Source organism: Trachurus trachurus (assembly GCF_905171665.1).
Source record: "Trachurus trachurus genome assembly, chromosome: 19".
In the NCBI taxonomy this organism is placed as follows: domain Eukaryota; kingdom Metazoa; phylum Chordata; class Actinopteri; order Carangiformes; family Carangidae; genus Trachurus; species Trachurus trachurus.
In genome coordinates this window covers 18,605,380-18,630,541 of record NC_139913.1, presented here as the reverse complement: position 1 = coordinate 18,630,541, position 25,162 = coordinate 18,605,380, and the positions used below count along the sequence as shown (strand labels likewise).

The window sequence follows — 25,162 nt, the reverse complement described above, 5'->3', positions numbered from 1 at the left end:
CTACATGGGGAAGCAAACCGAGCAGGAAAAGGTGACAAGAATGGGTTTGTAATCAGGTGAAGAGGGACTAGATTAAAAGTTTAACCAGGTTTTCCCTGAGAAACATACTGATATAGTTTTTGATGTTTGATGAGTCCAACTCTGCTGCTGCACTTGACAAGCAAGGTTTACACACACAGTTTTAATTTGCTGTTTTTAAAGCAACGACTGCCAAAATAATTTAAAATGTGAGTACTTCAATTTTAAGTAACTGTTGAACATAATCCAACTTTAGGAATTGTAGAAAAGCTGACACAAGTTTTCCTGCTCAGACTAATTTGATTGATAAATGTATCTTTTTTTTTCTTGGCCATGTATAGCAAACATTGTATTTTTGCATTGTAGTTGCAATTGCACAGCTTTATTATTATTATTTTATTTGCATCCCCTCATCCTCACCCGCTGCCACCACCAGCACCACCATCACTTCGCAGGCAAACAAGCCTTTTCTGCCCGACATTATCTTCATCCAGACTCCGCTGGATAGGAGGCTGAAATGACGGATGCAACCATGGGAGAGAGACCCGGGGACGGTTTATTTACATCCGAAGAGGTTGTGTAAGTTTAGAGGGAAGCCGCTGCGTGTGTCTCCCCCTTTACTTTCACCGACCCCCTCCTCCTCCGCTGGCAGAAATTTATAAAGAACAAAAAATCCGACGAGGGAGGGAGGGGGGTTGATATACGCCGAGGCTGAAATCGAGAGGCGAACCCAGGGAAAGAGGAGTAATTCGTACACGGGACTTTCCCCCTCTTAGTCCCCCAAAAGGAGGGGGAAAAGTCGCAATTTTGGAAAAGAAAACGGAATGAGCTTGTAAGGGCGTGAAAACGTCTGCAATTGTGGATATTTTATATATTTTTATTTCGAAAAAATATGGCCGAGAACGTTCTGGACTCTGGCCCGCCTTCAGCCAAGAGGCCTAAACTCTCTTCTCCGGCACTTTCCGCCTCCGCCAGCGATGGAAACGGTGAGTATTGTTTTAATAATATCATTTGTAACGGTGTTATTTGTGAAGTTTGTTATTTTTCGACGTGTCCGGTTCACTCGATAGAGGGAGAATACGCGGGATTACTCTTCTGTTTTTGTCGTAGCTTGCTAACGTTAGCGTGCTAGTAGTGAGTGTGTGTCGGACGTGAGCAGCGCTCCCCCAGCTAGCTCGCATGCTAACAGCCATTTTAGCCGGAGGTAGCCCTGTTAGCCCCGCAGCTAACGCTAGCCCAGCTAAGCCCAATGCGGGTCCTCAACTGACGGTCCCGAGCCTAATGGCTACTGTAGCCGGGCTGGTGATAAGCTGTGTGCCGAGCCAACTTGGGACAAAGTTTTCAGCGTCTTACAGTTGTGCCAAATTGACAATTGTCAGCTCCAGCTACACCCATGCTGTTACTCCGTGAGTTTCATGGATTGTAGCGTCTAAAACAATCTGTTGTGCCCCATCATAACTCGGACCCATTCCCACCAACGTTAGCTGCCTTTAATAGTGTTAGCGAAAGCAGAGGTTACCGACGCTGCTAGCGTCGCTGGGGAGCTAAATTTAGGCCCACGGGTGTAGTGATTGTTAAGCTCAAATTGCCATTGTTGGTGTGTGTGTGTCTTTTTTTTTTTTTTTTGGTGATGGCGTGTGCCAGCAGCTGGAGTAGTGGCCTGTGAAGAAAACTGTGGAGCATGGACAGCGCCATGTCCAGCCACTGCGATGTTAAAGCAGCGAGTAAAGTTAGCAAGCAAATGCTGCTCCCGAGCACGAAATAGTCACTCAGATTTCATCACTAGACCATTTATCTCAATCATTTTACACCGAACAGAGGCATTTTATGCTATAAACACGGGATTAAATCGTCAGTGGCACTCAATCAGCATCAGTGTGAAGGGACTTTTTTTTTTTTTACGATCAAATCGCCCAGACGCTGCACACATTTACGTTATGTTGCATGATGTATTTTGAGGACCAGTGCAGCACTGTCAGTGAAAGGCTCTGTACATGAGGATGCAGCAAATTACAGTCAAATTTAGTGCTGAGATTATTTGTAATACCACCATGCAGAGTGTTTATAGCTCATTTGAGAATTGAAAGTATACGAGGTTAACTGGTACAAGTCCTTTGGACACTATTATCTTTTGTTTTTCTGCTGACTTCAGTATGTTAATTTTAAGATTTTGTTCATTAAATCCCTGCACTTGTAAGCAGCAATCAGTAGATCATTTTTAATGTTGTCAATCTCTTAACATTGGCACAATTCACTGGAATATAATATGAATGCCCTAGGACCATCACCAGTGACCCGAGCTTCCACATCTTCATTGCTCACTAATAATGATCAAAAAATCTAAATTACTCAGTTTGTTTCATGGAAACGGGACACACACTTTATTAGTTTCAAGTTTGTGTTTATTATATTACATTATGAGTAAATGTCAGATCACCCGGAAAATAATTTGAACAGTCTTAAAAATGTGTACAAGTGATTGCCCAGTGAGTTATACAGCATCTGTTAAACAGATGTGAGACAAATGAATGGAAAAAAAACAACAGAAGGTGTTTTAGTAAGGTGTTATTAAGCCTCCAAAATTGCGCTATTGCTTCCTAATTTCTCAAAGTGTCTGAACGCCACTGGAGTAATGAACACTCTCATTTGGCGATTTGTTAATGGCATGCCATTCCAAAATCTCCCTCAGGTGTCCATCGCGGTTTAGACCTGGACACCTTGAAGGCGACTGTACACATTGTCTCCAAAAGGCCCAATCAGTGAACCTCTGTTCTCTGCGTGAAGGCATCTCAACTATAATTCCACTCATTTATTCAAAGTTTTCCTCATAATCTGTCACCCATTTGCACCTCACTGTGCTCCAAAAACTAACGATTTATGTAAGAACAGAAATCAGGCCTAAATTAGGCACTTTAATTTGGGTGTGGGTGATTTTTGGTCTTGATGTTTATCTTAAAATATGAATTTTCCTGCTTAAGAAGGGTGCCGCTGAAGTGAATAAAGACTGGCATATTTTAATGTGTATTTCTACCAACTTGTCTCCATTTTGTGGTGTTTGGTGATTTTGAATGGTCCATTCGTCACCTTGTCTGTACAAACCTGCAACGTGTTGAATCAGTAAATTGTCAGCAGTGTGGTTGAGAAGGCCAGGTTCACATGTATATTTGCATATTGGTTTGTGGATGCAGGTTCATGTGCATGTTCTTTTATGTTTTGTTAATTTCTGTTTGGAGAAAATTAGTCATACACATCTAAACAGCTTTTATCAGTTTTTAATGTCAAGCATGCAATTGCATTTTCACTCAGTCATGCTGAAAAATGAAGGATTATACCAGCTTAACGTGGCTGTGGCCCTTATTGTCCTCCTCACCCTCCCTCTTTTTTGTATCCTATCTCGTTGTCTGTCACCTTCTAAACTTTGCGTTTCTTCTCCATTTCAGATTTTGGCTCACTGTTTGATTTGGAGCACGATCTCCCAGACGAGCTCATCAGCTCCAGTGACCCGGGCCTGGTTAACGGTGGGGACCTCAGCCAGTTGCACACCACTCTGGGAGGAGGACCTACCGGGCTTGGTCCTGGAGGAGGCAGCGGAGGGGCAGGAGGAATGGGTCTCGGACTTGGTCCTGGGGGTGTGGGTGCGGGCCAGGATGCGGTGGCCAAGCACAAGCAGCTGTCGGAGCTTTTGCGTTCAGGGGCGCCCACCTCCGCCCAGCAAGGGCACCAAGGAGCCATGGGCAGCCCAGGAGGCCCCACTACCATGGGGCAACACTTGGCAAACATGAAAGCATCCCCCGGCCAGGGACCTCAGCAAATTATGGGCCAGGGGCAGCAGCAGCACCTCTCCCCTCAGCAGCAGGCCAACATGATGCAGCAACAGAACGCCGCAGCTGGAATGATAGGTGGCATGAACAGGGCCATGATGGGGGCACAGCAGAAAGGCAATAACGGACAACAGCAGCCAGGGATGATTGGAAACCAGGTGATGAATGGCTCTCCCAGGATGGGCTTTGGGAATCAGGGGATGGGTGGCAACAGCAACCTGTTGGCTGAGACCCTACAACAGCAAGGACCCGGGGGCCAGGCCGGGATGAGAGGCCAGCAGCCTGGTGCTATGAATAAGGTAAGGTTATAGAAGCGTTGTTCTTCTCGTATTGACTTTGTTTAAAATTTCATATCATCCATTTCATGTTGCTCTCCCCAAATTGTCCAGCTAATGCTTAAAAATCTTTATTACCATCCAATCCTAACTTCTGAAACATCAGCATGGACTAATTTAGGCAAGTGTTGGTATAATTAGTATTTATGATCACACAGTTCATGGCAGCTAATTTTTTGCATGATTGATTCCAGATCAAGATCATATGACCAAGTGTTTGTGCAAATCCAATTCCCAAATTATATTATATTTTACTGTTTGGCTTAGCCTATTTTACAATAGGCTACACTTTGGTACAATAAAGCAGCGCTCTATAACCATGTATGTGCATGTTAACGCCAGGGAGCGAGCATGCACAAGCATGCTAGTGCTTGTAGCTGAAGTGGCAAAACTGCTCTGCTTGTCTGTTTGACAGTCCCACGGGAGTGACAATAAAAAATGTTGCAGTGGCAGGCTGGTGCTGCTGTCCACTGAATATGGTCGAGACACCGATGTTTGATCTAGACGTGGAAATCAAACGCATTGTATGTGTGTCCAGCTCAGGCACAGCGAGCTGTAAAAGAATGCAGGGGCGCTTGTTGAAGTGACTAGTAAGGAGAAGAGGAAAGAGACAGGGCTACCGATGAAGAGTTAATCAGTGGTTTGAAAAAGTTCAAAAACCCCTTGAGTGGGCAGGAAGAAAAGGGGAACTGTTCCTGTCATATTGCTGTCAAACGCTGCTACTGCTGTGGATGTTTACTCTTGATTTGCATACGTTTCAGATAATTTCTAATGATTTAATTACGTGACTTGATGCTGTAGCCTGGTTAATTGATTTACAAGTACATTATCTCAGACTTAACTGCTCTGAGATTTAAGCTCATGAGGTCATAGGGAGACATTGTATACACACCAAATTATGTTATGTACAGTACAAATGCTGTCAATGAAATGTAGTTGTGACCATGTCTTTAATTGTCTCCTTTTGATTTAGTCTTTATTTACCCTCCATATCTCTTTGTCCCTCAGACCTTTTTCATCATTTTCAAATTTTGCTCCTAGATGGCGATGATGGGGAATCCAGGGGGCCCCTTCGGAGGTCCGTATACGGGGCAGGGGAATCAAGGTCTGGGAGGTGCAGGGCTGGGCCCTCAGCTCCAGAACAAAGGCCCCATGAGTAATAGCCTGGCGCAGTTCAATGTGGACAAGAAGAACCAGCCCATGCAAGGAATGGCTGCTATGGTAGGGTGCAAATTCAATCTGCCTGCAAAAATGTTTGTGTTTACTTACCACTTATCTCTTCTCCCTCAAACTTCAACTCCCCCTCTTGCTTTGTTTCTTTTTACTTGACCAAATCTTCTGGTTCCTTTTTACGCTGCCATGCTTCTTACTTACCTTTCCATATTAACTGTGTGTTTACTTCTTGGTTCATCGATCTCACATAGCCTCATTTCCTCCCACTTCCCTTCCCAGGGCTCCCAGCCGTCGCAGACAGGTGTGGGTGGTCCCTCCGGTGCACCTGTGGGAGGGGCCCCGGGGATGGTGCCCAACGCTCAGGCAGGACTAGTGGGTCCCGGTACGCAGGGTCCCGCAGCATCTGCTGCGGCCGGTGCACCACCCACTGCTGACCCCGAGAAGCGCAAGCTAATCCAGCAGCAACTGGTACTCCTGCTCCACGCACACAAGTGCCAGCGGAGGGAACAGGCCAATGGTGAAGTTCGGCAGTGCAACTTGCCTCACTGCCGCACTATGAAGAACGTTCTCAATCACATGACTCACTGCCAGGCTGGTAAATCCTGTCAAGGTGAGCAGGAGGGAGCCTATACGCTCCTGCACTCAGTTTATAATTATGACCTGTCTCTGCATGTCTATAACAGATTATAGGGCAGGATATAGGATAACAGTTGCTGTTGGTTTATTATATATTCTAATCATCGAACCTATTGATAACACAATCATCCTGTTTTCATACTGTTAACAAATATGTACTGATCCACTTTGATATTGCTTGTGCACCATCGCTATAGAGTTTGGGTTGTATACAGGGATATGCCTGCGTGGACATGCCCTGTAAAGTTTGTCCTGAAACAACAACGCCGTGCATTTTAACTTTGTGTAGAGTGAGCTCTGTGTTGGACAGATGTCACTGTGCATGATCATCACTTGACTACACAGACAGTACTTGTCAATAGACTTTTACAGTTTGGGTTTGGTGTGCGCTAATAAAAACCCATGAAACTACACCGATCATACAGTCAACTTCCTAACAGCTTCTAGGCCAGCATCTTAAATATCATTAAATCATTTTCCTTCTTCACTTTATTTTGCTTGTTATTCTTTTGCCCTTCCCATCGTATACATCAGTGTATCAACCCTTCTGCCTTTTTGTCTTCTTCCCCCTCAGTTGCTCACTGTGCATCATCAAGGCAGATCATCTCTCATTGGAAGAACTGCACACGACACGATTGTCCCGTCTGCCTGCCACTGAAGAATGCTGGGGACAAGAGGAACCCGCAGTGTGAGTGTCTGTATCTGACCAAACAATGTTATACTTGTATATATTCATGTTGTTCACGCCACGCTGTACATCTCAATATGTAGCAATATCATATTGATTTGTACTATCAGCCAGTTGACTTATTTTATGTAGTTTTATATAGTATTATTTAGTGCTGCAATCCACAACATTGGTAAAATTAGAAAGATAAACATAATCAGTAGTGTACTAAATTATAGTATGATTTTTGGCTGAGTTTTGCATAAATATACAGTGAGATCAAGTCTATTTTCTTTTCTGTTAAAAAGATCAGATGTATTATTAACCCTTCTTTCTCTGCTTGTTGTGTTTTCACAGCTCTACTAGGTGCGGCCGCTGCAGGTCTGGGCAGTTCTCTAGGGACTGTACCTGGTGGCCAACCAAGCGCTCCTAACCTCAACCCGCCGAGCCAGATTGACCCCAGCTCCATCGAGAGAGCCTATGCAGCCCTGGGCCTCACTTACCAGGGCAACCAGATCCAAGCGCAGACTGCCCAACCCAACATGCCCAGCCAAGGCCTGCCAGGTCAGGCTGGCATGAGGCCCCTGAATCCAATGAGTGAGTCAGCTTTGCTTTTTGACATGCGTCCCTCCCCAGGTATTTTCAGGAGAAAAAAAACACTGTTCAGCGTCCCTGATAGTATTGAGAGCTCAGCATTTTCTCAGAATCCAGAAGAGCTTAATGGACTTTCTTCAGCTTTCAAAATCAGAGAATTATTTGGAGAATAAGATGCATCAAGTGGCCATTCAGTAGTTGCTTATTGTCAACTATGAAATGTGCTGACATTTCAAAGCAAATGCAGAAAAAAACTCAAGGATCCTCATTGACTCAGTCTGCCTGATATCTCAAGAATATGCTTTCAATTCTACACAGTGTGACAACATAGACACTTGTCTGAGAGCAACGCGAATAACTACATTATTATTGGAAGAGGAACACTTATGATGTTGTGTCCTTTCTATGCTTCTAGGTGCAAATCCAATGGGAGTCAACGGAGGTGTTGGATCTTCACCTCAGAGCCAACAAGCCAGTCTCCTACAGGACACCATGATGCACCTGAATGTGAACAGCCAAGGGTGAGGAGGAGCACAAGCAGCATAACACACCCTTCAGTGGATGGCCTCACACATTGCATTCTTCGTTATGTGACGGCACACATCTATGTTTAAAGTTTTATTATTGAAATCGTACTCATCCTTCCTCTTCCAGTCTGATGAATGATGCCGGTGGGGTCGGCTCCTTGCCCACGGCAGGCCCTCCCTCTGCCACAGGCATGAGGAAAAGCTGGCATGAGGACATCACACAGGACCTACGGAACCACTTGGTACACAAACTGTAAGTGCTAAAGAAGAGCTTCACGCAAAATGTTTGTCATTGTGCACACAATCCCATTGTTATTGTTCTTTTAATCTAATTGAAATAGTCCTACTTGATTTTTTTTTAAATGAATGATGCACATACTGTTTTGTTTTTTAAACCCACCCTTTTTGGCTCCTGCACTTAGCTGCTTGTAATGTTAGCAAGCCTGTTACATGTCATAGGCCAGCAATAGATTTATTCCTTTTCTGTGGCAGTAAACGCAGCACCTAGCCCTGTTACACCAGCACCATGTTCAGAGCTTGACCAGATATCAAGCGCTTAACAGTGGTATTGCCATAAACACTGGTGCTAGGACTATGTACTTGCACTTTCCAAAGATGCACACACTATTATGTCTATTATGGTCCAGTTACAACAATGTTACAACAGTTACAAACAGTCCTAAGAGATGTTTATCATGGTTTATATGCTTTATCAACAGAAGCGAGATGTTCTGTTACAGCAATTCTATGACTTGGACGTGAGTTAACAGTGCCATCATTTTTCATCTCCTTCCCCGTTCTCTGCTCCTTTTTTCCCTTTCTCTTCTGTTTTTTCTCCCATCCAGAGTTCAGGCCATTTTTCCGACTCCAGATCCCGCTGCTCTCAAGGACCGTCGAATGGAGAACCTGGTGGCCTATGCCAGAAAAGTAGAGGGAGACATGTATGAGTCAGCCAACAGTAGAGTAAGTTGCTCTTTTTCAGCTCAGTGTGTTGCTCCAAAAGGGGGAAACGATTGGACGCTTGTCATTTGGCAGCTGTAGTGTCACTCTATCGGTCATAACTTGACAAAAGTTGAATATTTCACAGTTTTTATGTAATTGTGGGATATGGCTGTAAAACTAGAGCCCATTGACCTGATTTGAATTTGTCCTGTTTCATTAGTTCATCATTGGTGTAGTATTTGCAGTAGGTTGCAGGACTAACTTCAGTGCACTTGATTTCTATTGTTCCTTGATTTTCTTTTTTCTTTTTTTACCCACTTTGGGATGTTTAACCCCTTTCTCCATATTTTTCGACAGGCCGAGTACTATCACCTCCTCGCAGAGAAGATCTATAAGATCCAGAAGGAGCTGGAGGAGAAGAGGCGGACACGGCTCCAGAAGCAGGGCCTGGGCCTTGGGCCTGTCGGCATGGGTCAGCCCCCTACTGGTCTGCCTCCAAGTGAGTCATTATGCAGCATATGTAGACTTGGATGAGCTAGTGTTGTGCTGGGCAGCACACATTCATGTGGATGACCATTTATTGCTTTTGTAGTTAAATTCAAACTTAGAATTTAATGCTGTGATTTAACGCTCATTTTCACTGCAGTATCATTCGTATTTGTCGATTTTCCACTGCAATTGTCAATCTTGCACGTAGCTTGTTAACTGGGCATCTTTTGATTTTTTTTAAGTGTAAGGGGGAGTTGAAGTGAATCTCACACCAATTTACCTTTTTATTTTCTGTTGCTCTTGACATGCACTATACCATGTCCAGTTTTTTTAGGTAACTTTGTCATGTTTTGTCCTAATGTAGTAGTTTCTGTCAGTTACCTCGCACTCATGGGATACTGTTTGTTTCTTTAATTGATTCAGATTATTCACACATTGTTGAACTGTTCCACAGATATTTTAAGAAGATCACGGTGCATTTCCATTCCTCCGTGCATGTCTCTGCTCAGTCATTTCTGTTCCACAAGTCCAAATAGCAATGATCTTTCTTAGGAACAAGCAGGAAATAATATCAAACGTTCCAGATTTTGTACAAACCTCTCCACACGTGTGGTTAGGATAGTTCTACGTATCCCTCTGTAATGTGCAGTTTTATAACCTGATTTTCTTCATCTCCTGGCTTTGTTCTTCCAGACGGCCCCCTCCCTGACCCATCAATGGTGCGACCAGCTGGTCCAAATCAGATGGTTAATAGGATGCAAGGCCCAGGTAAAGACTGCAGGGACTGGGACACTCACTGTTAATTTATTAGTTTAAGCAGAACCAAGAATTTGAAGAATAGCATTTTGTATCAGCTTAAATGTTAATTTGGAAATCGAGAAAGAAGACTTAAGTCAGAGGGACAGAAAATTGTTTCATAAGAATAGTTTTCTGATTGTTGTGATATTTGTATTTGTGTTACAGTTTCTGTGTCATATGTTCTGTATTGTATCATAACAGTCTCATGTTTTGTCAGGCATGAATCAGTTCAATCAGATGGGGATGCAGTCTGCAGGCCAGAGATCCACACCTCCTCTACCCATAGGGCCATCTGGCAACCAGGTTAGTGCAGAACACCTTTTTTTTTTTTTTTTTACATGTCAAACTGTGATTTAAAATTAGTAGTAAATTAATTGAGATGTTACAAATAGACTTAAAAACACCGTCATTCAAACAGTCCAACTGTTTTCATTAACTCTGCCACTGCTCTTGTACACCTGTAGATGGGAATGGTCGGATCCAGGATAGGACAGCCCAACGTCAACCAGATACAGAACCAGTATCTGCCCCAGGTACAGTATCCTGGTTCAGGACCAGGTGTTGGTACAGCACAGCATGGGATGACCCAGCCGGGAGCCCAGACAGGCATGCCCCAGGTAAGGTGGCCTGGAGTTGTGATATCTGTACATGTGTTGCACATATAGGGCTCGAGACTAACTTTTTTTTTACTAGGAGCACAGTGGCCCCTAACTTTTTAGGTGTGCAACCAGAAAATGTAGGGGGCACACACCATGAATTGACTTGCAAAGCAAACATTTACATTTTCATTTCATTCATGATCCTCACACACATTGGCCTGTCACCTGTGATGACAGAGTCCAGATTCTTTGAGTCGTCCCTTTCACCAGTTTCAGAACAAACCCCCAGCAAATTTACTGGTTGCACATGTGCAAGTAGATGAAAAATGTATATGCACTGTCTCAAATTTTAGGGGGGAAATGCCCCCATTTAGGAGCAGCCTGGAGCCCTGACATAGGTGTTTACTAAACACAGAAGTTGATTTTGAAGCAGAAATTGTATATCGGTATTTTTGTCTTGATCATTTTGAATGAGAAAACAATTGTAGTGATACCGGTACACTTTTTTGGTGTATTTATAATGCTTTTTAAACAAAAAGTGTAGTAAGTGAACTATTAACATTACAAGGCTGTGACTACTGTTATTTGTTTATTTTTTTGACTCTTTCTGTCCCCTGTATGTCCACAGACGCAGATGGGCACTCCTCCCTCTCTTCCAGTAGCTAGTCCTCTAGCGCAGCCAGGTTCAGCTGGTGGCCCCAGTGGAGTCTCGGGAGTGGGGCCAATGGGCCCCCAGAGCGTGGGCAGCGTAGGTCCCAACTCGGCTGTCGGACCCCCCTCTTCCTCAATGACTCCGTCAAACACGAGCCAGCAACCAAACTCCATCCCCCACTTGGGACCCATGCGCGGCAGCTCGCCCTCCCCAGCTCACAGCCGATCCCCCACCCCTCATCAGACGCCTCCCAGACTAGCCGGGTCTCAGACCCCGCAGCCGCACACCCCCAACGCACCGCCGCTAGCTCCACCGGCTTCCCAACAAAACCAGCTTGGCCAGGGCCCGGGCTCCAACAAGTCCCTCCAGCAGCAGCACATAGGGCCGTCTGGTTCCACCACTCCGTCTCATCCTGGAATGGGCTCCAGCTCGACGCCACATGGTGCTCAGCTGCCTCGCACTCCGGTCAGTGTGGTCTGATGTCATGAAGTTAAACATAAAGACCTGTGGCTTTTCCCTGAGCTTATATTGATACTATAGTAATAATTATTGTGCCATGCTTTACCTGTTGAGGCACTGGTTGATCTCTCTGTGTATCCTGTCATTCAAATGATGTTGTTTTGTTTATTAACTTCATGCCTCACCACGTCACCGTTTCCATGCCTCTGAGTTTGTTCTTGTCTCCCTCTCCAGTTGTCCCAAAAGGGATCATTCCCAGGAGACAGTCAGGCCCTGACTCCAGCTTCTGTGAGCAGCCTGGACACGTCCTCCCAGCAGCCACAGTCGGACGCCTCGGCCACCAACCTCGACTCCAAGATGGAGGTCAAGCAACAGGACGATGAGGATGAGAGCGACACCGGTAGCTGCTCCAAAGGAGGGAAGCTCAGCAACCTCAAGACGGAAGAAAAGCCTGTGAAATCAGAGCTGAAAAAGGAGGAGTGTTCTGGAGAGGGAGGCAAAGGCGTTCCCATGGACACGTCAACAACAGTAGCAACGTCTGGCATAAAAACGGAAGATAGGAAACCGGAGGTGAAGAAGGAGATAAAGAAGGAGGTGAAAGAAGAAGAGGAGTCATCGGAGACAGCTACCACACAGGCCCCGGCGAAAAAGAAAAGTAAGGATGTTTTCATTAGAAATGTGTTAGTCCATGTTTTTCCTATTTGGGTTGATTTTCCAATAACATTTTTTGATTTTTGAAAATAACAGCTTTTTGATTTGTTTTGTATCTCAACGTACTTTGATATTCCTTTCCTTCCAGTCTTCAAGCCAGAGGAGCTTCGACAGGCTCTGATGCCAACGCTTGAGTCTCTCTACAGACAAGATCCAGAGTCTCTGCCCTTCAGAATGCCTGTTGACCCACAACTGCTGTGCATACCTGTACGTATCACCTCCGAGGCCTTTGTTCCCCTGCACTGGTCTGTTTGACAGTGTGTTTAGGATTGTTTGTATTGTTATGAAGAACCTGAAGAGGTGAAATCCACCATCTTCACTGTGCTCACATCTCTTGTGTATGTAATTAACTCAAAAACACTACTTTTATGTGCTCAGTCTTGACACATACATGTTGTTATCTTGCAGGACTACTTTGACATTGTCAAGACCCCCATGGACTTATCAACTATCAAGCGAAAGCTGGACACTGGTGAGTACTTTTTGGTCATTCCAAGGCAATGCTGGACCACAATAAACTTTCATGTGTTTTTTCTAATATGAATCGAATTATGGATGGATTTCGTGGACACATTGTGTTTGAAATGATGTGCTGATTGATTTAAATTTTTTTTTTTAGCTTTTTAGATAGTTTGAAATGGTACATTTGAGCTGATCCTGTTTCCCTGCCCACTTAAAGGAGATTCTTCAGTTGGACAGCTATCATTAGTTTGGAGAGAATTCTTACTCATCCCGTGCTTTGTGTTTTTGTAGGTCAATACCAGGATCCCTGGCAGTATGTGGACGACATTTGGCTGATGTTCAACAACGCATGGCTGTACAATCGCAAAACATCCCGAGTGTACAAGTATTGCTCCAAGCTGGCTGAGGTTTTCGAGCAGGAGATCGACCCCGTCATGCAGAGCCTCGGCTACTGTTGTGGCAGGAAGGTGAGACAGAGTGCTGCATAGTTGCCTACATGGGTGAAAATGGAAATGCATGCTGGTGTAGGATGGTGTTATTGTAAACATCAGTGTGAAATAGTAGTTTATAACGGACAACTTTTTTTCCCCTTATTATTAGTATTAGTAGTTATTTAGTATTAATATAGTAGTATTTGTCATAGGCTGGCTTTACACAGTATTACACTTGGCTGCAATAACAAGAGACAAGAACCAAGCAACTTTTGTTTCGCTGGTTTACATTTTTTTTAAAAGTTGTAGTTGCTGGTAGTGCCAGAGCTGTCACCCTTATCAACAGGTGAGCAGATGCTTCACACAGAATACAGTGTGGAATTACACAAAACGTAATTTTACGTTCAAAATATACAGCTAGACTTAAAATATGTCCGGATAAGGTGGTGTGTATGAATGTTTAAGATATCATGCAGATATCAACTCCCCTCATTCGCATCTGAAAATGGAAGCAGTGAAGTGGGTTCATAGCTAAGTGGGTTCGTAGCTAAATTTGGCCCCGGGCATACCACCGCCATATCGCATTTCAGCTCTCATTAGACTCTGCTATTTTTGGTTTTGCTGACAAATAACAAAACTGATTGGCCCTTATTATGAGAGGCTGGCTGAAAGGTTGACTTCTGACAATGAGACAAAACAAAGTAACGCTCGACAGGAGCTGTAATTAGTTTTTACAAGAATTAAGGCAAACAGAAATTGGCTCAGTTCGGCTCCACTGGGGTAAGTATTTTCAGCTGCGGTGTGGATGTAGGTTTATCTCAACACCAAAGGACCTGTGGTATTAGATTCAAAATATGATTAAACAGAAAGTACACAGTACCCACGCTCACTTTAAGTTTGCTCGGATTCCATCAAGCGCACGATCAGTTGCTGCAAACCAAGAGAGTCCAGTAACATCCTTTCCTTGTTCAGTGTGTGCTTACTCTGGATGAGTCGAGTTGAGTGTTTGTGAAGTAGCCATCGTTGATGGAGAGACAATAATCATGTTATTATCCCTGTTTCTGTCCTTCAGTTGGAGTTCTCTCCTCAGACACTGTGCTGCTATGGAAAGCAGCTATGCACTATTCCTCGAGACGCTGCTTACTTCAGCTACCAGAACAGGTATGAAGGGAGGGAAACGCCCATCTATTAAAGGGTGAAGGGACAAGTAGATGGATGGGTCAGTGAAAGAGGAAAGGACTATATTAGATCTTGATTGGAAATGATTTAAACGGATTAAAACTGATGACATTTATTTCCCTAAACGCTCCCGTTCACTTCATGTTCCCTGTTTTTATACCTTCATGTGGTTCCCAGCACACTGGCATTTTAACAGTCTGTCCTCTCCTCACATTCTTTAAGCTGTTTATTGTTTCATGAAATATGTGTGCAACACGTTTTTAAAAAACCATTTGTCAGTCAATAGAGAGAAAACTGCGAACAAAGCAAATAATTTGCCCTGTTTCTTTGGTGTCATTTGAGGTATTCATCAATGAACATTGCATTAACACAAAGTAAATAGGCATTTTTAATCAGAGAAAATCAGCAATATAATAATAATAATATAAAAACCTTGCTGGAATGTGAAAGGACAAACTTTAAAATGAGCTGCTTGAATGGACAGCTGAGCAGCTGTCTGTGCTTATTTGTCCATATTTGTTCAGTGTCCACATTATGTCCTGTGCTACAACTTCCTGCTCCAGTTCCCTTCTCCCTTGTAGCTCCTGCTGGTTCTGCTCCTGCTCTGTTAGCTGTGATGGTGGTTGTTGTTGCTCATCCTGTCATGTCCAAATTGCTAATCTGTGCTTTGCCCTGGCTCTCTGCTGTGTGTTGTCTTGGATGTTCGTCCTGTCTTGTTCCTGGTCCATTTGCCTTGTCTGTCCTCCCTTCCAATGGCTGTGATGTCAACATTGGCTTGCTTTTGCCTTGACCAACCATGCACCTCCAAACCCATCCCCTACCCCTACCCCCACCCCCCCACCCCTCAAAATCATGGCTGGCTGTTGACGACCCCCTGCTGTTCTGCGCTCCCACTTCCTGCTTGCTCCGCTTGTGGCACCCTGCCTTGCCCATGTCCTGTACCGTTTGATGACTGCCCTCCCGTGCGCTGTCTGTGATTGGCTGTGCTGTGGGGAACGGTGTAGTTCACCAAAATTTGGGCTTATTGCTAACAGGTACCACTTCTGCGAGAAGTGTTTCAACGAGATCCAGGGAGAGACCGTTTCCCTGGGCGACGACCCCACTCAACCACAGACGTAAGTTGTTCTGCCAACACCACGTAAAATTAAACGTAAAAGTGTCAGTACTGACATTTAAAAAAATAAAAATTCCTTTTTATAACTTGATTAGCTCCACGATGATATTAGTTACGAATCAGTTTAAGTTTTTCTACCTTTCTTTTGATATTTGAAAGTTTCAACTCTGACCACTGTCATTCATAGCCTAAGGAAGTGATTCTTTATGTTAAGGTATCACTGTGGCATTTATCTTAATTCGTGTTCCCCATACAGATGATATACTTTATTTAATGAGTGGCAAACAGAAATCTCATCCTGTACATATATAGGAAGTTATTATATTGGATGATGATCTCTGTTTCTGTTTCAGTTTTTAATTGTACAGAAAAATCACAACCTGACGATGTGCTGTGTTATGACAGAACCCACTTAGGATTGTAAAAATTAGGTTAAAGCCTGATGAGTTTGAACATTCTGTGTCTTCTTGTCCCTTTTATTGACATCCCCCACTTTTTGTTCCAGATCAATAAATAAGGAGCAGTTTGAGAAGAAGAAGAACGACACACTGGACCCTGAACTGTAAGTTAATGTCCTGCTAAGGCCCTGTGTTAGCATTATGGAAGAAGAATAAATAACATGTAAAGACTTAAGCATGTCTTTGATATTTGAATCTGTCCTTTTTCCAGGCTTGTTGAATGTATGGACTGTGGGCGCAGGATGCACCAGATTTGTGTCCTACACCATGACACAATCTGGCCATCGGGGTAAGTAGCTTTTGTTTTCTAAATCCAACATTTAGGGTTCAGTATCTCTTTTTATGTAATTCAGTCATTCACTTAACCACTTTTCTATTTGCTGTGCCTCAGGTTCGTGTGTGATGGCTGCTTAAAGAAGACAAATAAGACGAGGAAAGAGAACAAATATTGTGCCAAAAGTAAGTGGTGATACTTTTGTCTCAGTTCATCACATTGTCTTGTCCTTTCTGGTTTTGTAAGGGTCGCTGGCTTGCATAAAGTGTGTTCAACCCACATAAAGTTCATGTTGTAACCATTTAGAGACTCTAGTCTGCAGCTCTCAAACTATACTTCCATACGTATATGTGGTTAACCAAAGCAATTATACTGAACAATTATAGTTCTGCTCAGTTTCCCTCAGACATACCAGCTTAGTTACTTCCTGGCTTTGTACATATACAGTTATGGAAAAAAAGTATTTTAAGTCATATGCAACCTGCTGTTACACTTTGTAATATACTAACTGAATTAAAAAAACGTTTTGCCTGGCTCTCTCTCACAGGGTTACCTCAGACCAAGCTGGGCTTTTACCTGGAGGGGAGGGTGAATGACTTCTTGAAGCGTCAGAGCCACCCAGAGGCTGGAGAAGTCTTCATACGTGTCGTCCATGTTTCTGATAAAGTGGTCGAGGTTAAACCAGGCATGAAGTCCAGGTACAGAGATCAGGAAGCAGTCAGACTTACACACAAACACTTTTTTTCCCAGTACAGAAACTACCAGAACAGTTTGGCTTGTATACATTTTCTTCTGTGAAAATTTGACTTCTCATAAATTCTCTGTAAATTAACAAACTATTGTCTATCCTCAGATTTGTGGACAGCGGAGAGATGTCGGAGTCTTTCCCATACAGGACAAAAGCCCTTTTTGCCTTTGAGGACATTGATGGAGCGGATGTCTGCTTTTTTGGTATGCATGTCCAAGAGTATGGATCTGACTGCCCTCAGCCTAACCAGAGGTAAGAACATCACTGTATTTGAGGCATTATTTTCTCATTATCCTTTTTCGTTGTCTCGGTTTTGATGTATTAATATTTCCTCTTTGACCCTCAGGCGAGTATACATCTCCTACCTGGACAGTGTACACTTCTTCAAGCCTCGAACTCTACGAACAGCAGTTTACCATGAAATCCTCATCGGGTACTTAGAATATGTCAAGAGGTTGGGGTGAGTGCTCCTGCTCAAGGATAACTTCTCTTTTGGCCTTGAGTTACTCATTCAGGTTGTCACAGATGAGTAGCTGAATGCTCCCGTTATTCCATCTAGTCACTATGTTTACTTTTGCTAGTCTGTGAATTTATCATGCTCACTAGTAACGGTTGGTCGTGCGTCCTCCTCAGCTACACCACTGGCCACATCTGGGCCTGCCCACCCAGTGAAGGGGACGACTACATCTTCCACTGTCACCCTATGGATCAGAAGATCCCAAAGCCCAAACGCCTTCAGGAATGGTACAAGAAGATGTTAGACAAGGCTGTGGCAGAGCGGATAGTGCACGACTACAAGGTAAAGAGGCAGCATTCAACTTCACTCTTTTGTGTTGCCGTTATCCATGCATGCTTTTTCAGTAAAGACTGCAAAATTCAATTCACCAACAAAGCTATAGCAGCTGGGTAACAGGTGAAACATTAACTCTGTTTTCATTGTGGCCCTGAAGGACATCTTCAAGCAGGCAACAGAGGATCGATTGACCAGTGCCAAAGAGTTGCCTTATTTTGAGGGTGACTTCTGGCCGAATGTGCTGGAGGAGAGCATCAAAGAGCTGGAGCAGGAGGAGGAGGAGAGGAAAAGGGAGGAGAACAGCACGTCCAACGAGAGTGTTGATGTAAGAATGCTGATCTATCAACATTGCCTCAACGAGCCTGTATGTATTTCCCACACACACACAGGTTTGTCAACTAGATGATCACTGAATGTCCCCCCTTCCTCTTTTGTGCAGGACACAAAAGGTGACAGTAAAAATGCAAAGAAGAAGAACAACAAGAAGACGAGTAAGAACAAGAGCAGCCTGAGCCGAGCCAATAAGAAGAAGCCAGGGATGCCTAATGTCTCCAATGACCTTTCACAGAAACTCTATGCTACTATGGAAAAACACAAAGAGGTATGGGAATACTAACATGCCTGTATCTTATCAAGCAACTTACAGAAAAAATATCTTTTGGAAAACTAGATGGCTCTGCTTTATTTTACAGGTTTGGCTCTGCTTGAATTTGTAAAAAAAAAAAAAAAAAGATATTTCACCTGTTGCTCATCTTTTCCCTGTCCTTTTCCAGGTCTTCTTTGTGATCCGGCTGATTGCAGGCCACATGGCGAATGCCTTGCCCCCAATTTCAGACCCGGATCCCCTGATGGCATGCGATCTCATGGATGGACGCGATGCTTTCCTGACCTTGGCCCGAGACAAGCACTTGGAGTTCAGCTCGCTGAGGAGGTCTTTGTGGAGCTCCACGTGCATGCTGGTGGAGCTGCATAACCAAAGCCAGGACCGCTTTGTCTACACCTGTAACGAGTGCAAGCACCACGTGGAGACTCGTTTCCACTGCACCGTGTGTGAGGTGAGTTGGAGAAGCATTGTTTTGGTGTGTCTCATTTGTGGTAATGACCCATAAAGTATGCAGGTTACAGAATATAAAAAAACGTACAGGACTGCACTCCAATTTAAAGTTTTTATTGCCACATGAATGTTCTGGGAAAAAACATTCTTCAGGCAAACCACTTCATACATTATTGTATTTATCAGTAATCACTAATCAGGCTGGCACAGCAACCACGGTGACAAGAGTAAAGAAAAAAGAAAAGACACTCATATTTTTCTATGTAAACATAAACATTCTTTGACACAGTCATTATGAAGGGGTTAACAGTTATTCCACATTTAATCATTTAATCTACTTAAATATATGAAGAAACAGACTTCTTGAAAACAGCATTATTCCAGGAACTCCTCATTAAGCCCCTTTGGCTCTAAAGTGTCAAGGAAAGTGCTGCAGAACCTGCCACATTTCTAACCTTTACCCATCCCATCCCTTACAGGATTACGACCTCTGCATCACGTGTTACAACATCAAGGGCCACGAGCACAAGATGGAGAAGTTAGGCCTCGGTTTGGACGACGAGAGCAGCAACCAGGCTGCCGCCACCACTCAGAGCCCCGGAGACTCCCGTCGCCTCAGCATCCAGCGCTGCATCCAGTCCCTCGTCCACGCCTGCCAGTGTCGAAATGCAAACTGCTCTCTGCCGTCCTGCCAGAAGATGAAACGAGTTGTCCAGCACACGAAAGGCTGCAAAAGAAAAACCAACGGCGGCTGCCCCATCTGCAAGCAGCTCATCGCGCTCTGCTGCTACCACGCCAAGCATTGTCAGGAGAACAAGTGCCCGGTGCCGTTCTGCCTAAACATCAAGCACAAGCTCCGCCAGCAGCAGCTGCAGCACCGGCTCCAGCAGGCTCAGATGCTGCGGAGGAGGATGGCCAGCATGCAGAGAGTCGGGCAGCCCGCGCCCGGAGGAGCCCCCGGGGGCAACGGTCTGCCCTCTCCAGGAGCCAACAATGGAGCAACCGGTCCCGGTACCCCCACGTCTGTCGGCACACAGCCTCCCACCCCACAGACACCCACCCAAGGAAACATGCAGAACACACTTCCACAGCAGCAGACGGTCGGCATGGGGGGAATGGGAACGCCAGGCCAGCAACAGCAGGTTCAGCAGCAGGGTGGTCCGATGCCGCCCCAACACCATCTCCATCAGTTTCAGCCGGTGGGAGGAGGAGGAGGGGGGATGATGAACTCCCCTCAGCAGATGGTGCCTCAGCTCCAGCAGCAGCCCCCCAACGTCCAGCAGCTCCAGCAGCAGCAGCACCCCGGTGGTCTGCCTCCGTACAACCCGAGACCACCCGGAGCATCGCCGCTCCACCAGTCCATGGGCAAACCCGGGCTGGGTCCAGCCACCCCGCCCCAGCCGCAGCAACAACCCACCCAGGGCCAGGGGTCCATGCCCGTGCAAGGTCAGCAGCAAGGCCCCCCTCTGGCTGCCGTAGAGACGGCCCTAAAGATCCAGCGTCTAGCGGAGACCCAGAGACAGATGGCCCAGGCCCAAGTCCAAATCCGTGGCTTGGGACAGGGGGGCATGATACCCCAACATCCCCATCACCAGAACCCCCAGGCCCAGATGGGCATGCCCCACATTGGGGCCCAGGGCATGCCCCCCCAGACTCAGGGAGTTGTTGGCAGGACTATGTTAGACCCACAGCAACAGGGAATGCTCGGGATGCAGCAGGGCGGCCCGCAGTCCCAGCTGCCCCCTCAAGTTCAGCAACAGCTCCAGCAGGTCCAGCAGGCCGGGGGTGGGCAACTTCAGCCAGCAAACCAGCAATGGGGCGGTGGGGGACCACCCATGAACCCCCAAAGGCCTGGCATGATGGGTCACATGGCACCACAGCAGCAGCCTGGGGCCCCTCAGCAACAGCAGCAGCCAATGAATCAGCAGCAACCTCAGCCAGGAAGTCGGATGATGCAGGTAATGAGCGTACCAGGAGGGGCGGCGGGGGCAGCTGCTCAGATACCAGGGGCAGCTGGAACAGGAAACCTGCCCCAGGCGGCACTACAGGACCTCCTGCGAACCCTGCGTTCCCCGAGCTCGCCGCTTCAGCAGCAGCAAGTCCTCAACATCCTCCGGTCCAACCCGACCCTCATGGCTGCTTTCATCAGGCAAAGAGCGGCCCGGTATCAGGGGGGTCCTGGAGGACCAGGAGGACCAGGGGGGCCACCGCAGGGGGTCCCCGGAGGTGTGAGGTTCCAAGGGGCTGCTGGAGGACTGCCCGGTGTAGGAGGGCCGGGGCCTAACCAGATCGCTAACATGGATGGACAACAACAGGTTAATGTGAACCCGGCAGGCCAGCCAGGGATGAACATGGTTCAGGGCCCAGCAGGGGGGGGCAACATGCCCACCATGGCTCAGCTTCAGCAGCTCCAGCAGCAGCAGCAGCAGCAACAACAACAGCAGCAGCAGCAGCAGCAGCAGCGTCCAATGTTGCCTGGGAATCTACAGCAACAGCAAATGGCTGCGTTGCAGCAGCAGCAGCAGCAGCAGCAGCAACAGGGGGCAATGCAAGCGGGGCAACAAGGCAACATGACTTCACAGTTCAGAGAGATGCTGATGAGGCGACACCTGCAGCAGCAGCAGCAGCAGCAGCAACAACAGCAGCAGCAGCAGCAGCAGCAGCAGCAGATGGGAAACCACGGGCAGTTCCAGCAGCCTCAGGGACTCCAGCAGCAGCAAGGCCAGCAGAGCTTCATGCAGCCTGGCCAGGGACCCCCTTCATCGCAACCCCAGACAGTGGGTGGGGGTTCAGGCGGCCCCCAGCAGCAGCAGGGAGGACCTCAGAGTGGGCCGGGACAGCCGGGCCAGCAGCAGGGTTACCCCAGCACCATGTCCCAAGTAGCTGCGGCGCTGCAGCAACGGCTCCAGATGCAGATGCAGCAGAATTCAATAGGTGGGCTTCAAGGACAAGACGGAGGGCCCGGCGGAGGGGCCGGAGGACCAGGAGGACCTCCGCTCCAGGCCGGACAAGTCGGACCAGGGCAGGGACAACAGCAGCAAGGTGTCGGCGGAGGGGGCGGAGGGCCCCCGCTGCCACAGACGTCCCAGGGCATGCTCTCCCAGAACATCCACCAGAGGCTCCTGCAGCAGCAGCACCTTGGCGGGGGGTCTCCGGCCCAGCACAGCAGCCCCATGAGCCCCCAGCAGCAGATGGCCCAGTCCCCTCACCACCTAGGGGGACAAGGAGGACTCGGGCCAGCGGGGTCGCTTAGCAGTCAGGTCAGGTCGCCTCAGCCGTCGCCACGGCCGCAGTCGCAGCCCCCACACTCTAGCCCGTCCCCACGCATGCAGCCCTCGTCCCAACCTCAACCCCAACCCTCGCCCCATCGCATCTCCCCGCAGACCCAGACCGGCTCCCCCCACCCGGGCCACTTAGGCCAACACCACCCCAGCATGGCGCCGCCCCAGCCCCCACAGCCCCAGCAGCAGGTGTTATCTCAGCAGCAGCCGGGCGGCTCGGTAGACCCCGGTCAGTTCAGCTCAGACCAGAACTCCATCATGTCCCAGTTAAGTGGGATGGCAGGAATGCATAGCGGACAGGGGGGACAGTCGGACATGTTGGGTGGGAATAATAACAACAGCGGCAACAACAACCAGGAGCTGGGGACGAACATTAACCACAGTTTAGACCTTATGTAGCCTCGGCTCCATATCGTCTCTCTGTCCCCATGCTCTGATGAGTTGCCCCCAAACGACAAACTGCCATGAAAGGAGAGCGAGGCGGGACTACGGCTTTGGGGTTTTAGAAGTTTTTATTTTCTATTTAAATATTTTTGTGATGTATAAATAAGAACTCAAGCTTCCTTCCTATGGGAGATGCAACATAAATCTTAGAAGTCAATAAATGAATAAATTATAACAATGGTAAGTTATTGCTGTTAATATATATCTATATATTTTTGCCAATTGTGTACAAAAAGGTGGAAGGGCAGTGTTTCAGGTTGAAGATATTTCTTCCTTAAGTCTATGACACAATATTTTTGGGGACTGAGAATTTTGCCTTTTTATGAATATTTTTAAGATTTTAAATGTGGCTAAAAATTAAAGTGAGTTGACACGATGTACCTTTTTTTATCGTTTTGTTTTCCTCCTCAAATACCCAGTCATGATTGTTTCTATTTTGCAGAGAGTAAGTATATTTTATTTCTGAAGTTTTTTTTTTCTTCCCCCCCTCAGCGGATCATAAATGAGCATCGACATATCTTCCGTTACAGTCTTTTCTCACAGCGATGTACATTTTACAATGACTGCAACAATCCACATACCAGGAAATCATTTTATTTGAAGGGTGGGTGGAAGGGTGTGTTAAATGCAGTTTGATTTCCTCTTTTTTTTTGTCAGGGTCTGTAGGTTTGAATTGAACCTCAACAGTGTTTTGGAGAGTGGGTGACGCTGACGGTTGGTTTGGTCATATTTTTTCTGCAAAGAGTGGCCAGATCTGCAGAGCAGATAGATATCCTTTTACCCATGGGCCACCTCTCCACCCTCCATCCTCTGTTCTCCTTTGAATGTGCACTCTTTCCTTACCCTGACCCCCCACCCTGAAAAAAATGGAGCGATAAACTGTTGATGCCTGATTGTCTAGCTGGAGGTGAACTGTACCTCTTTTTGTAGCTGGCCAATGTTAAAAAGGTTCTGCGTGTACATAAATTAAAAGCTTGTTTATGAACTGTGACATGGAGAAGAAGTCGATTAAGTTGTTTTTTTTTATGGAGGGGGGGGGGGGGGGGGCTGCAGATGTTTGAGAAAATCCTGCCTGTATTCTCAACCCAGACAATTTCCCTTACAGTGGCTTCTGTCTTTTCCCTTTTGTTCCTTATCCTCATGACTGCCTCTCAGCCACAAGGTTTAATTCAATGTTAGTACTGTACAAAGTAAGAAATGGTGGACTTAGATACTGTTTTTGTAATGAAAGTGAAAGGTGTAAAAAACAAAAAAAAGAAAAATAAAGAAAAAAAGAAACAAATGTACATACTTTAAAACCTTATGAGCAGAGAAGCTATTTTCTGCTGCTTTGTTCCCCCACTTGTTTGATTGGATATTTGCTGTATCTGTAAAAAAGAAGAAAAACGAAACAAAAAAAAAACCCAACAAAAAATCTACATAAGTACTCCTGAGCTACTGTACAGTATTGAGATTTTTTCTAAAAGGTACAGTGTGGGGTGTAGTAGGTCACAAGCACCAATGCGCCTTTTTCTGTGTATTTTTGACAAGGTTTTAGGGAGGGGGAGGAGGGGGGGGGGGTGTATATCGCAACAAGTCACACACCTGAGCAATCTCGAAACTTTAAAGACGTAAACCTGCACGGAGAAGAGCCAGAGGAGTTAGGGGAGGGGTTGATTAGAGGTGTGATCTGAATGAGTTAAAATTTGGTCAATTAGCTTTTTATGGAGAGGACTGAAGACAATATAAACATGCTCACTATTTTTCTCTAAAGTTTGGGCTTGCTGGGTATGGGGAGGGAACGTATCAGAACCAGGTGGCAATATATCTTGAGACTTATTTTATAAGAAAAAACAAGGAAAAACTGTCTTTTATATATAGATATATTATTTAATTTTATTTTTTGGAAATAAAACTTGAAGCTACAGGAATTATTAGATAAAAACATGTTTTGTTTTGTATTAAAGATGTTATGGTGATGCAAAAAGACACTGCAGACAGTCATTCAGTTTGCTCTGGGGAGGCCATGGAGTATAACTAAACCATCCTTTTGAAGAAATGTTTCATGTACATGAATATAGTTGTAAACATACTGAATCACTGTACAAACTGATGGCAACTGAACAAATAGTTTTGTTTTTATCATTTCTTCTCCTTAAAAGAGACTGGAAATAAGACTATTTAAATATTTGTTTAGTATTCAAATGGAATCTTTGACCACTTTTTCGTTCCTCTTGTTAACAATTTTGGTGCTTGCTGAGAGAAAGCAAAAATAACTGTTGCTCCATTTTCATTAGTTTCTTTCTTTTTTTTAAGTTATTTTGGTGGTCTGATTGTTTTGTTTTTTTTGCCAATAAATTAATTGTACAATAAAGTATGTTTGTACCATTGGAAATATACTCGATTGTTGCCTCTTTATTCTTCTCCAGGTGAATGGACGACCCTTCAACTCACATTTGAATGGAAGTCAGTGGAAGTTCTTGAAAAGTCTTCTTGTTTAACATTTTTGAAAACATGAAGCGTG

At 45.6% G+C, this 25,162-nt stretch overlaps 1 protein-coding gene across 4 annotated transcripts; it reads left to right on the top strand.

The window, feature by feature from the left end:
- Window positions 1-561: 561 nt before the first annotated feature.
- Window positions 562-24,199, top strand: ep300a (EP300 lysine acetyltransferase a). 4 transcript variants are annotated; one of them, XM_083994724.1, is made up of 32 exons: window positions 562-1,004; window positions 3,459-4,138; window positions 5,216-5,395; window positions 5,627-5,957; window positions 6,558-6,671; window positions 7,008-7,247; window positions 7,660-7,765; window positions 7,899-8,024; window positions 8,491-8,529; window positions 8,617-8,734; window positions 9,071-9,212; window positions 9,896-9,970; window positions 10,218-10,303; window positions 10,465-10,617; window positions 11,228-11,716; window positions 11,945-12,365; window positions 12,510-12,628; window positions 12,830-12,893; window positions 13,175-13,350; window positions 14,387-14,475; window positions 15,528-15,608; window positions 16,113-16,169; window positions 16,277-16,354; window positions 16,457-16,524; window positions 16,887-17,037; window positions 17,193-17,339; window positions 17,434-17,547; window positions 17,721-17,886; window positions 18,038-18,205; window positions 18,320-18,481; window positions 18,654-18,935; window positions 19,414-24,199. In XM_083994724.1, the coding sequence occupies exons 1-32, from the start codon at window positions 911-913 to the stop codon at window positions 22,612-22,614; spliced, it is 8,517 nt and encodes a 2,838-aa protein (XP_083850850.1). In that variant the 5' UTR covers window positions 562-910; the 3' UTR covers window positions 22,615-24,199. The 4 variants fall into 4 exon arrangements, with proteins under 4 accessions (XP_083850850.1, XP_083850849.1, XP_083850852.1 ...); XM_083994723.1 differs by having other exon boundaries at window positions 6,558-6,677; XM_083994726.1 differs by lacking the exon at window positions 8,491-8,529 and having other exon boundaries at window positions 563-1,004.
- Window positions 24,200-25,162: the final 963 nt, after the last annotated feature.

Excerpts from the sequence above, each read along its gene's own strand:
- ep300a (XM_083994723.1), top strand. The coding sequence starts at position 911 with ATGGCCGAGAACGTTCTGGACTCTGGCCCGCCTTCAGCCAAGAGGCCT. Across the intron at positions 4,139-5,215 it reads AGCCTGGTGCTATGAATAAG|ATGGCGATGATGGGGAATCC; the intron begins GTAAGGTTATAG and ends TTTTGCTCCTAG. Across the intron at positions 17,038-17,192 it reads AAACCAGGCATGAAGTCCAG|ATTTGTGGACAGCGGAGAGA; the intron begins GTACAGAGATCA and ends GTCTATCCTCAG.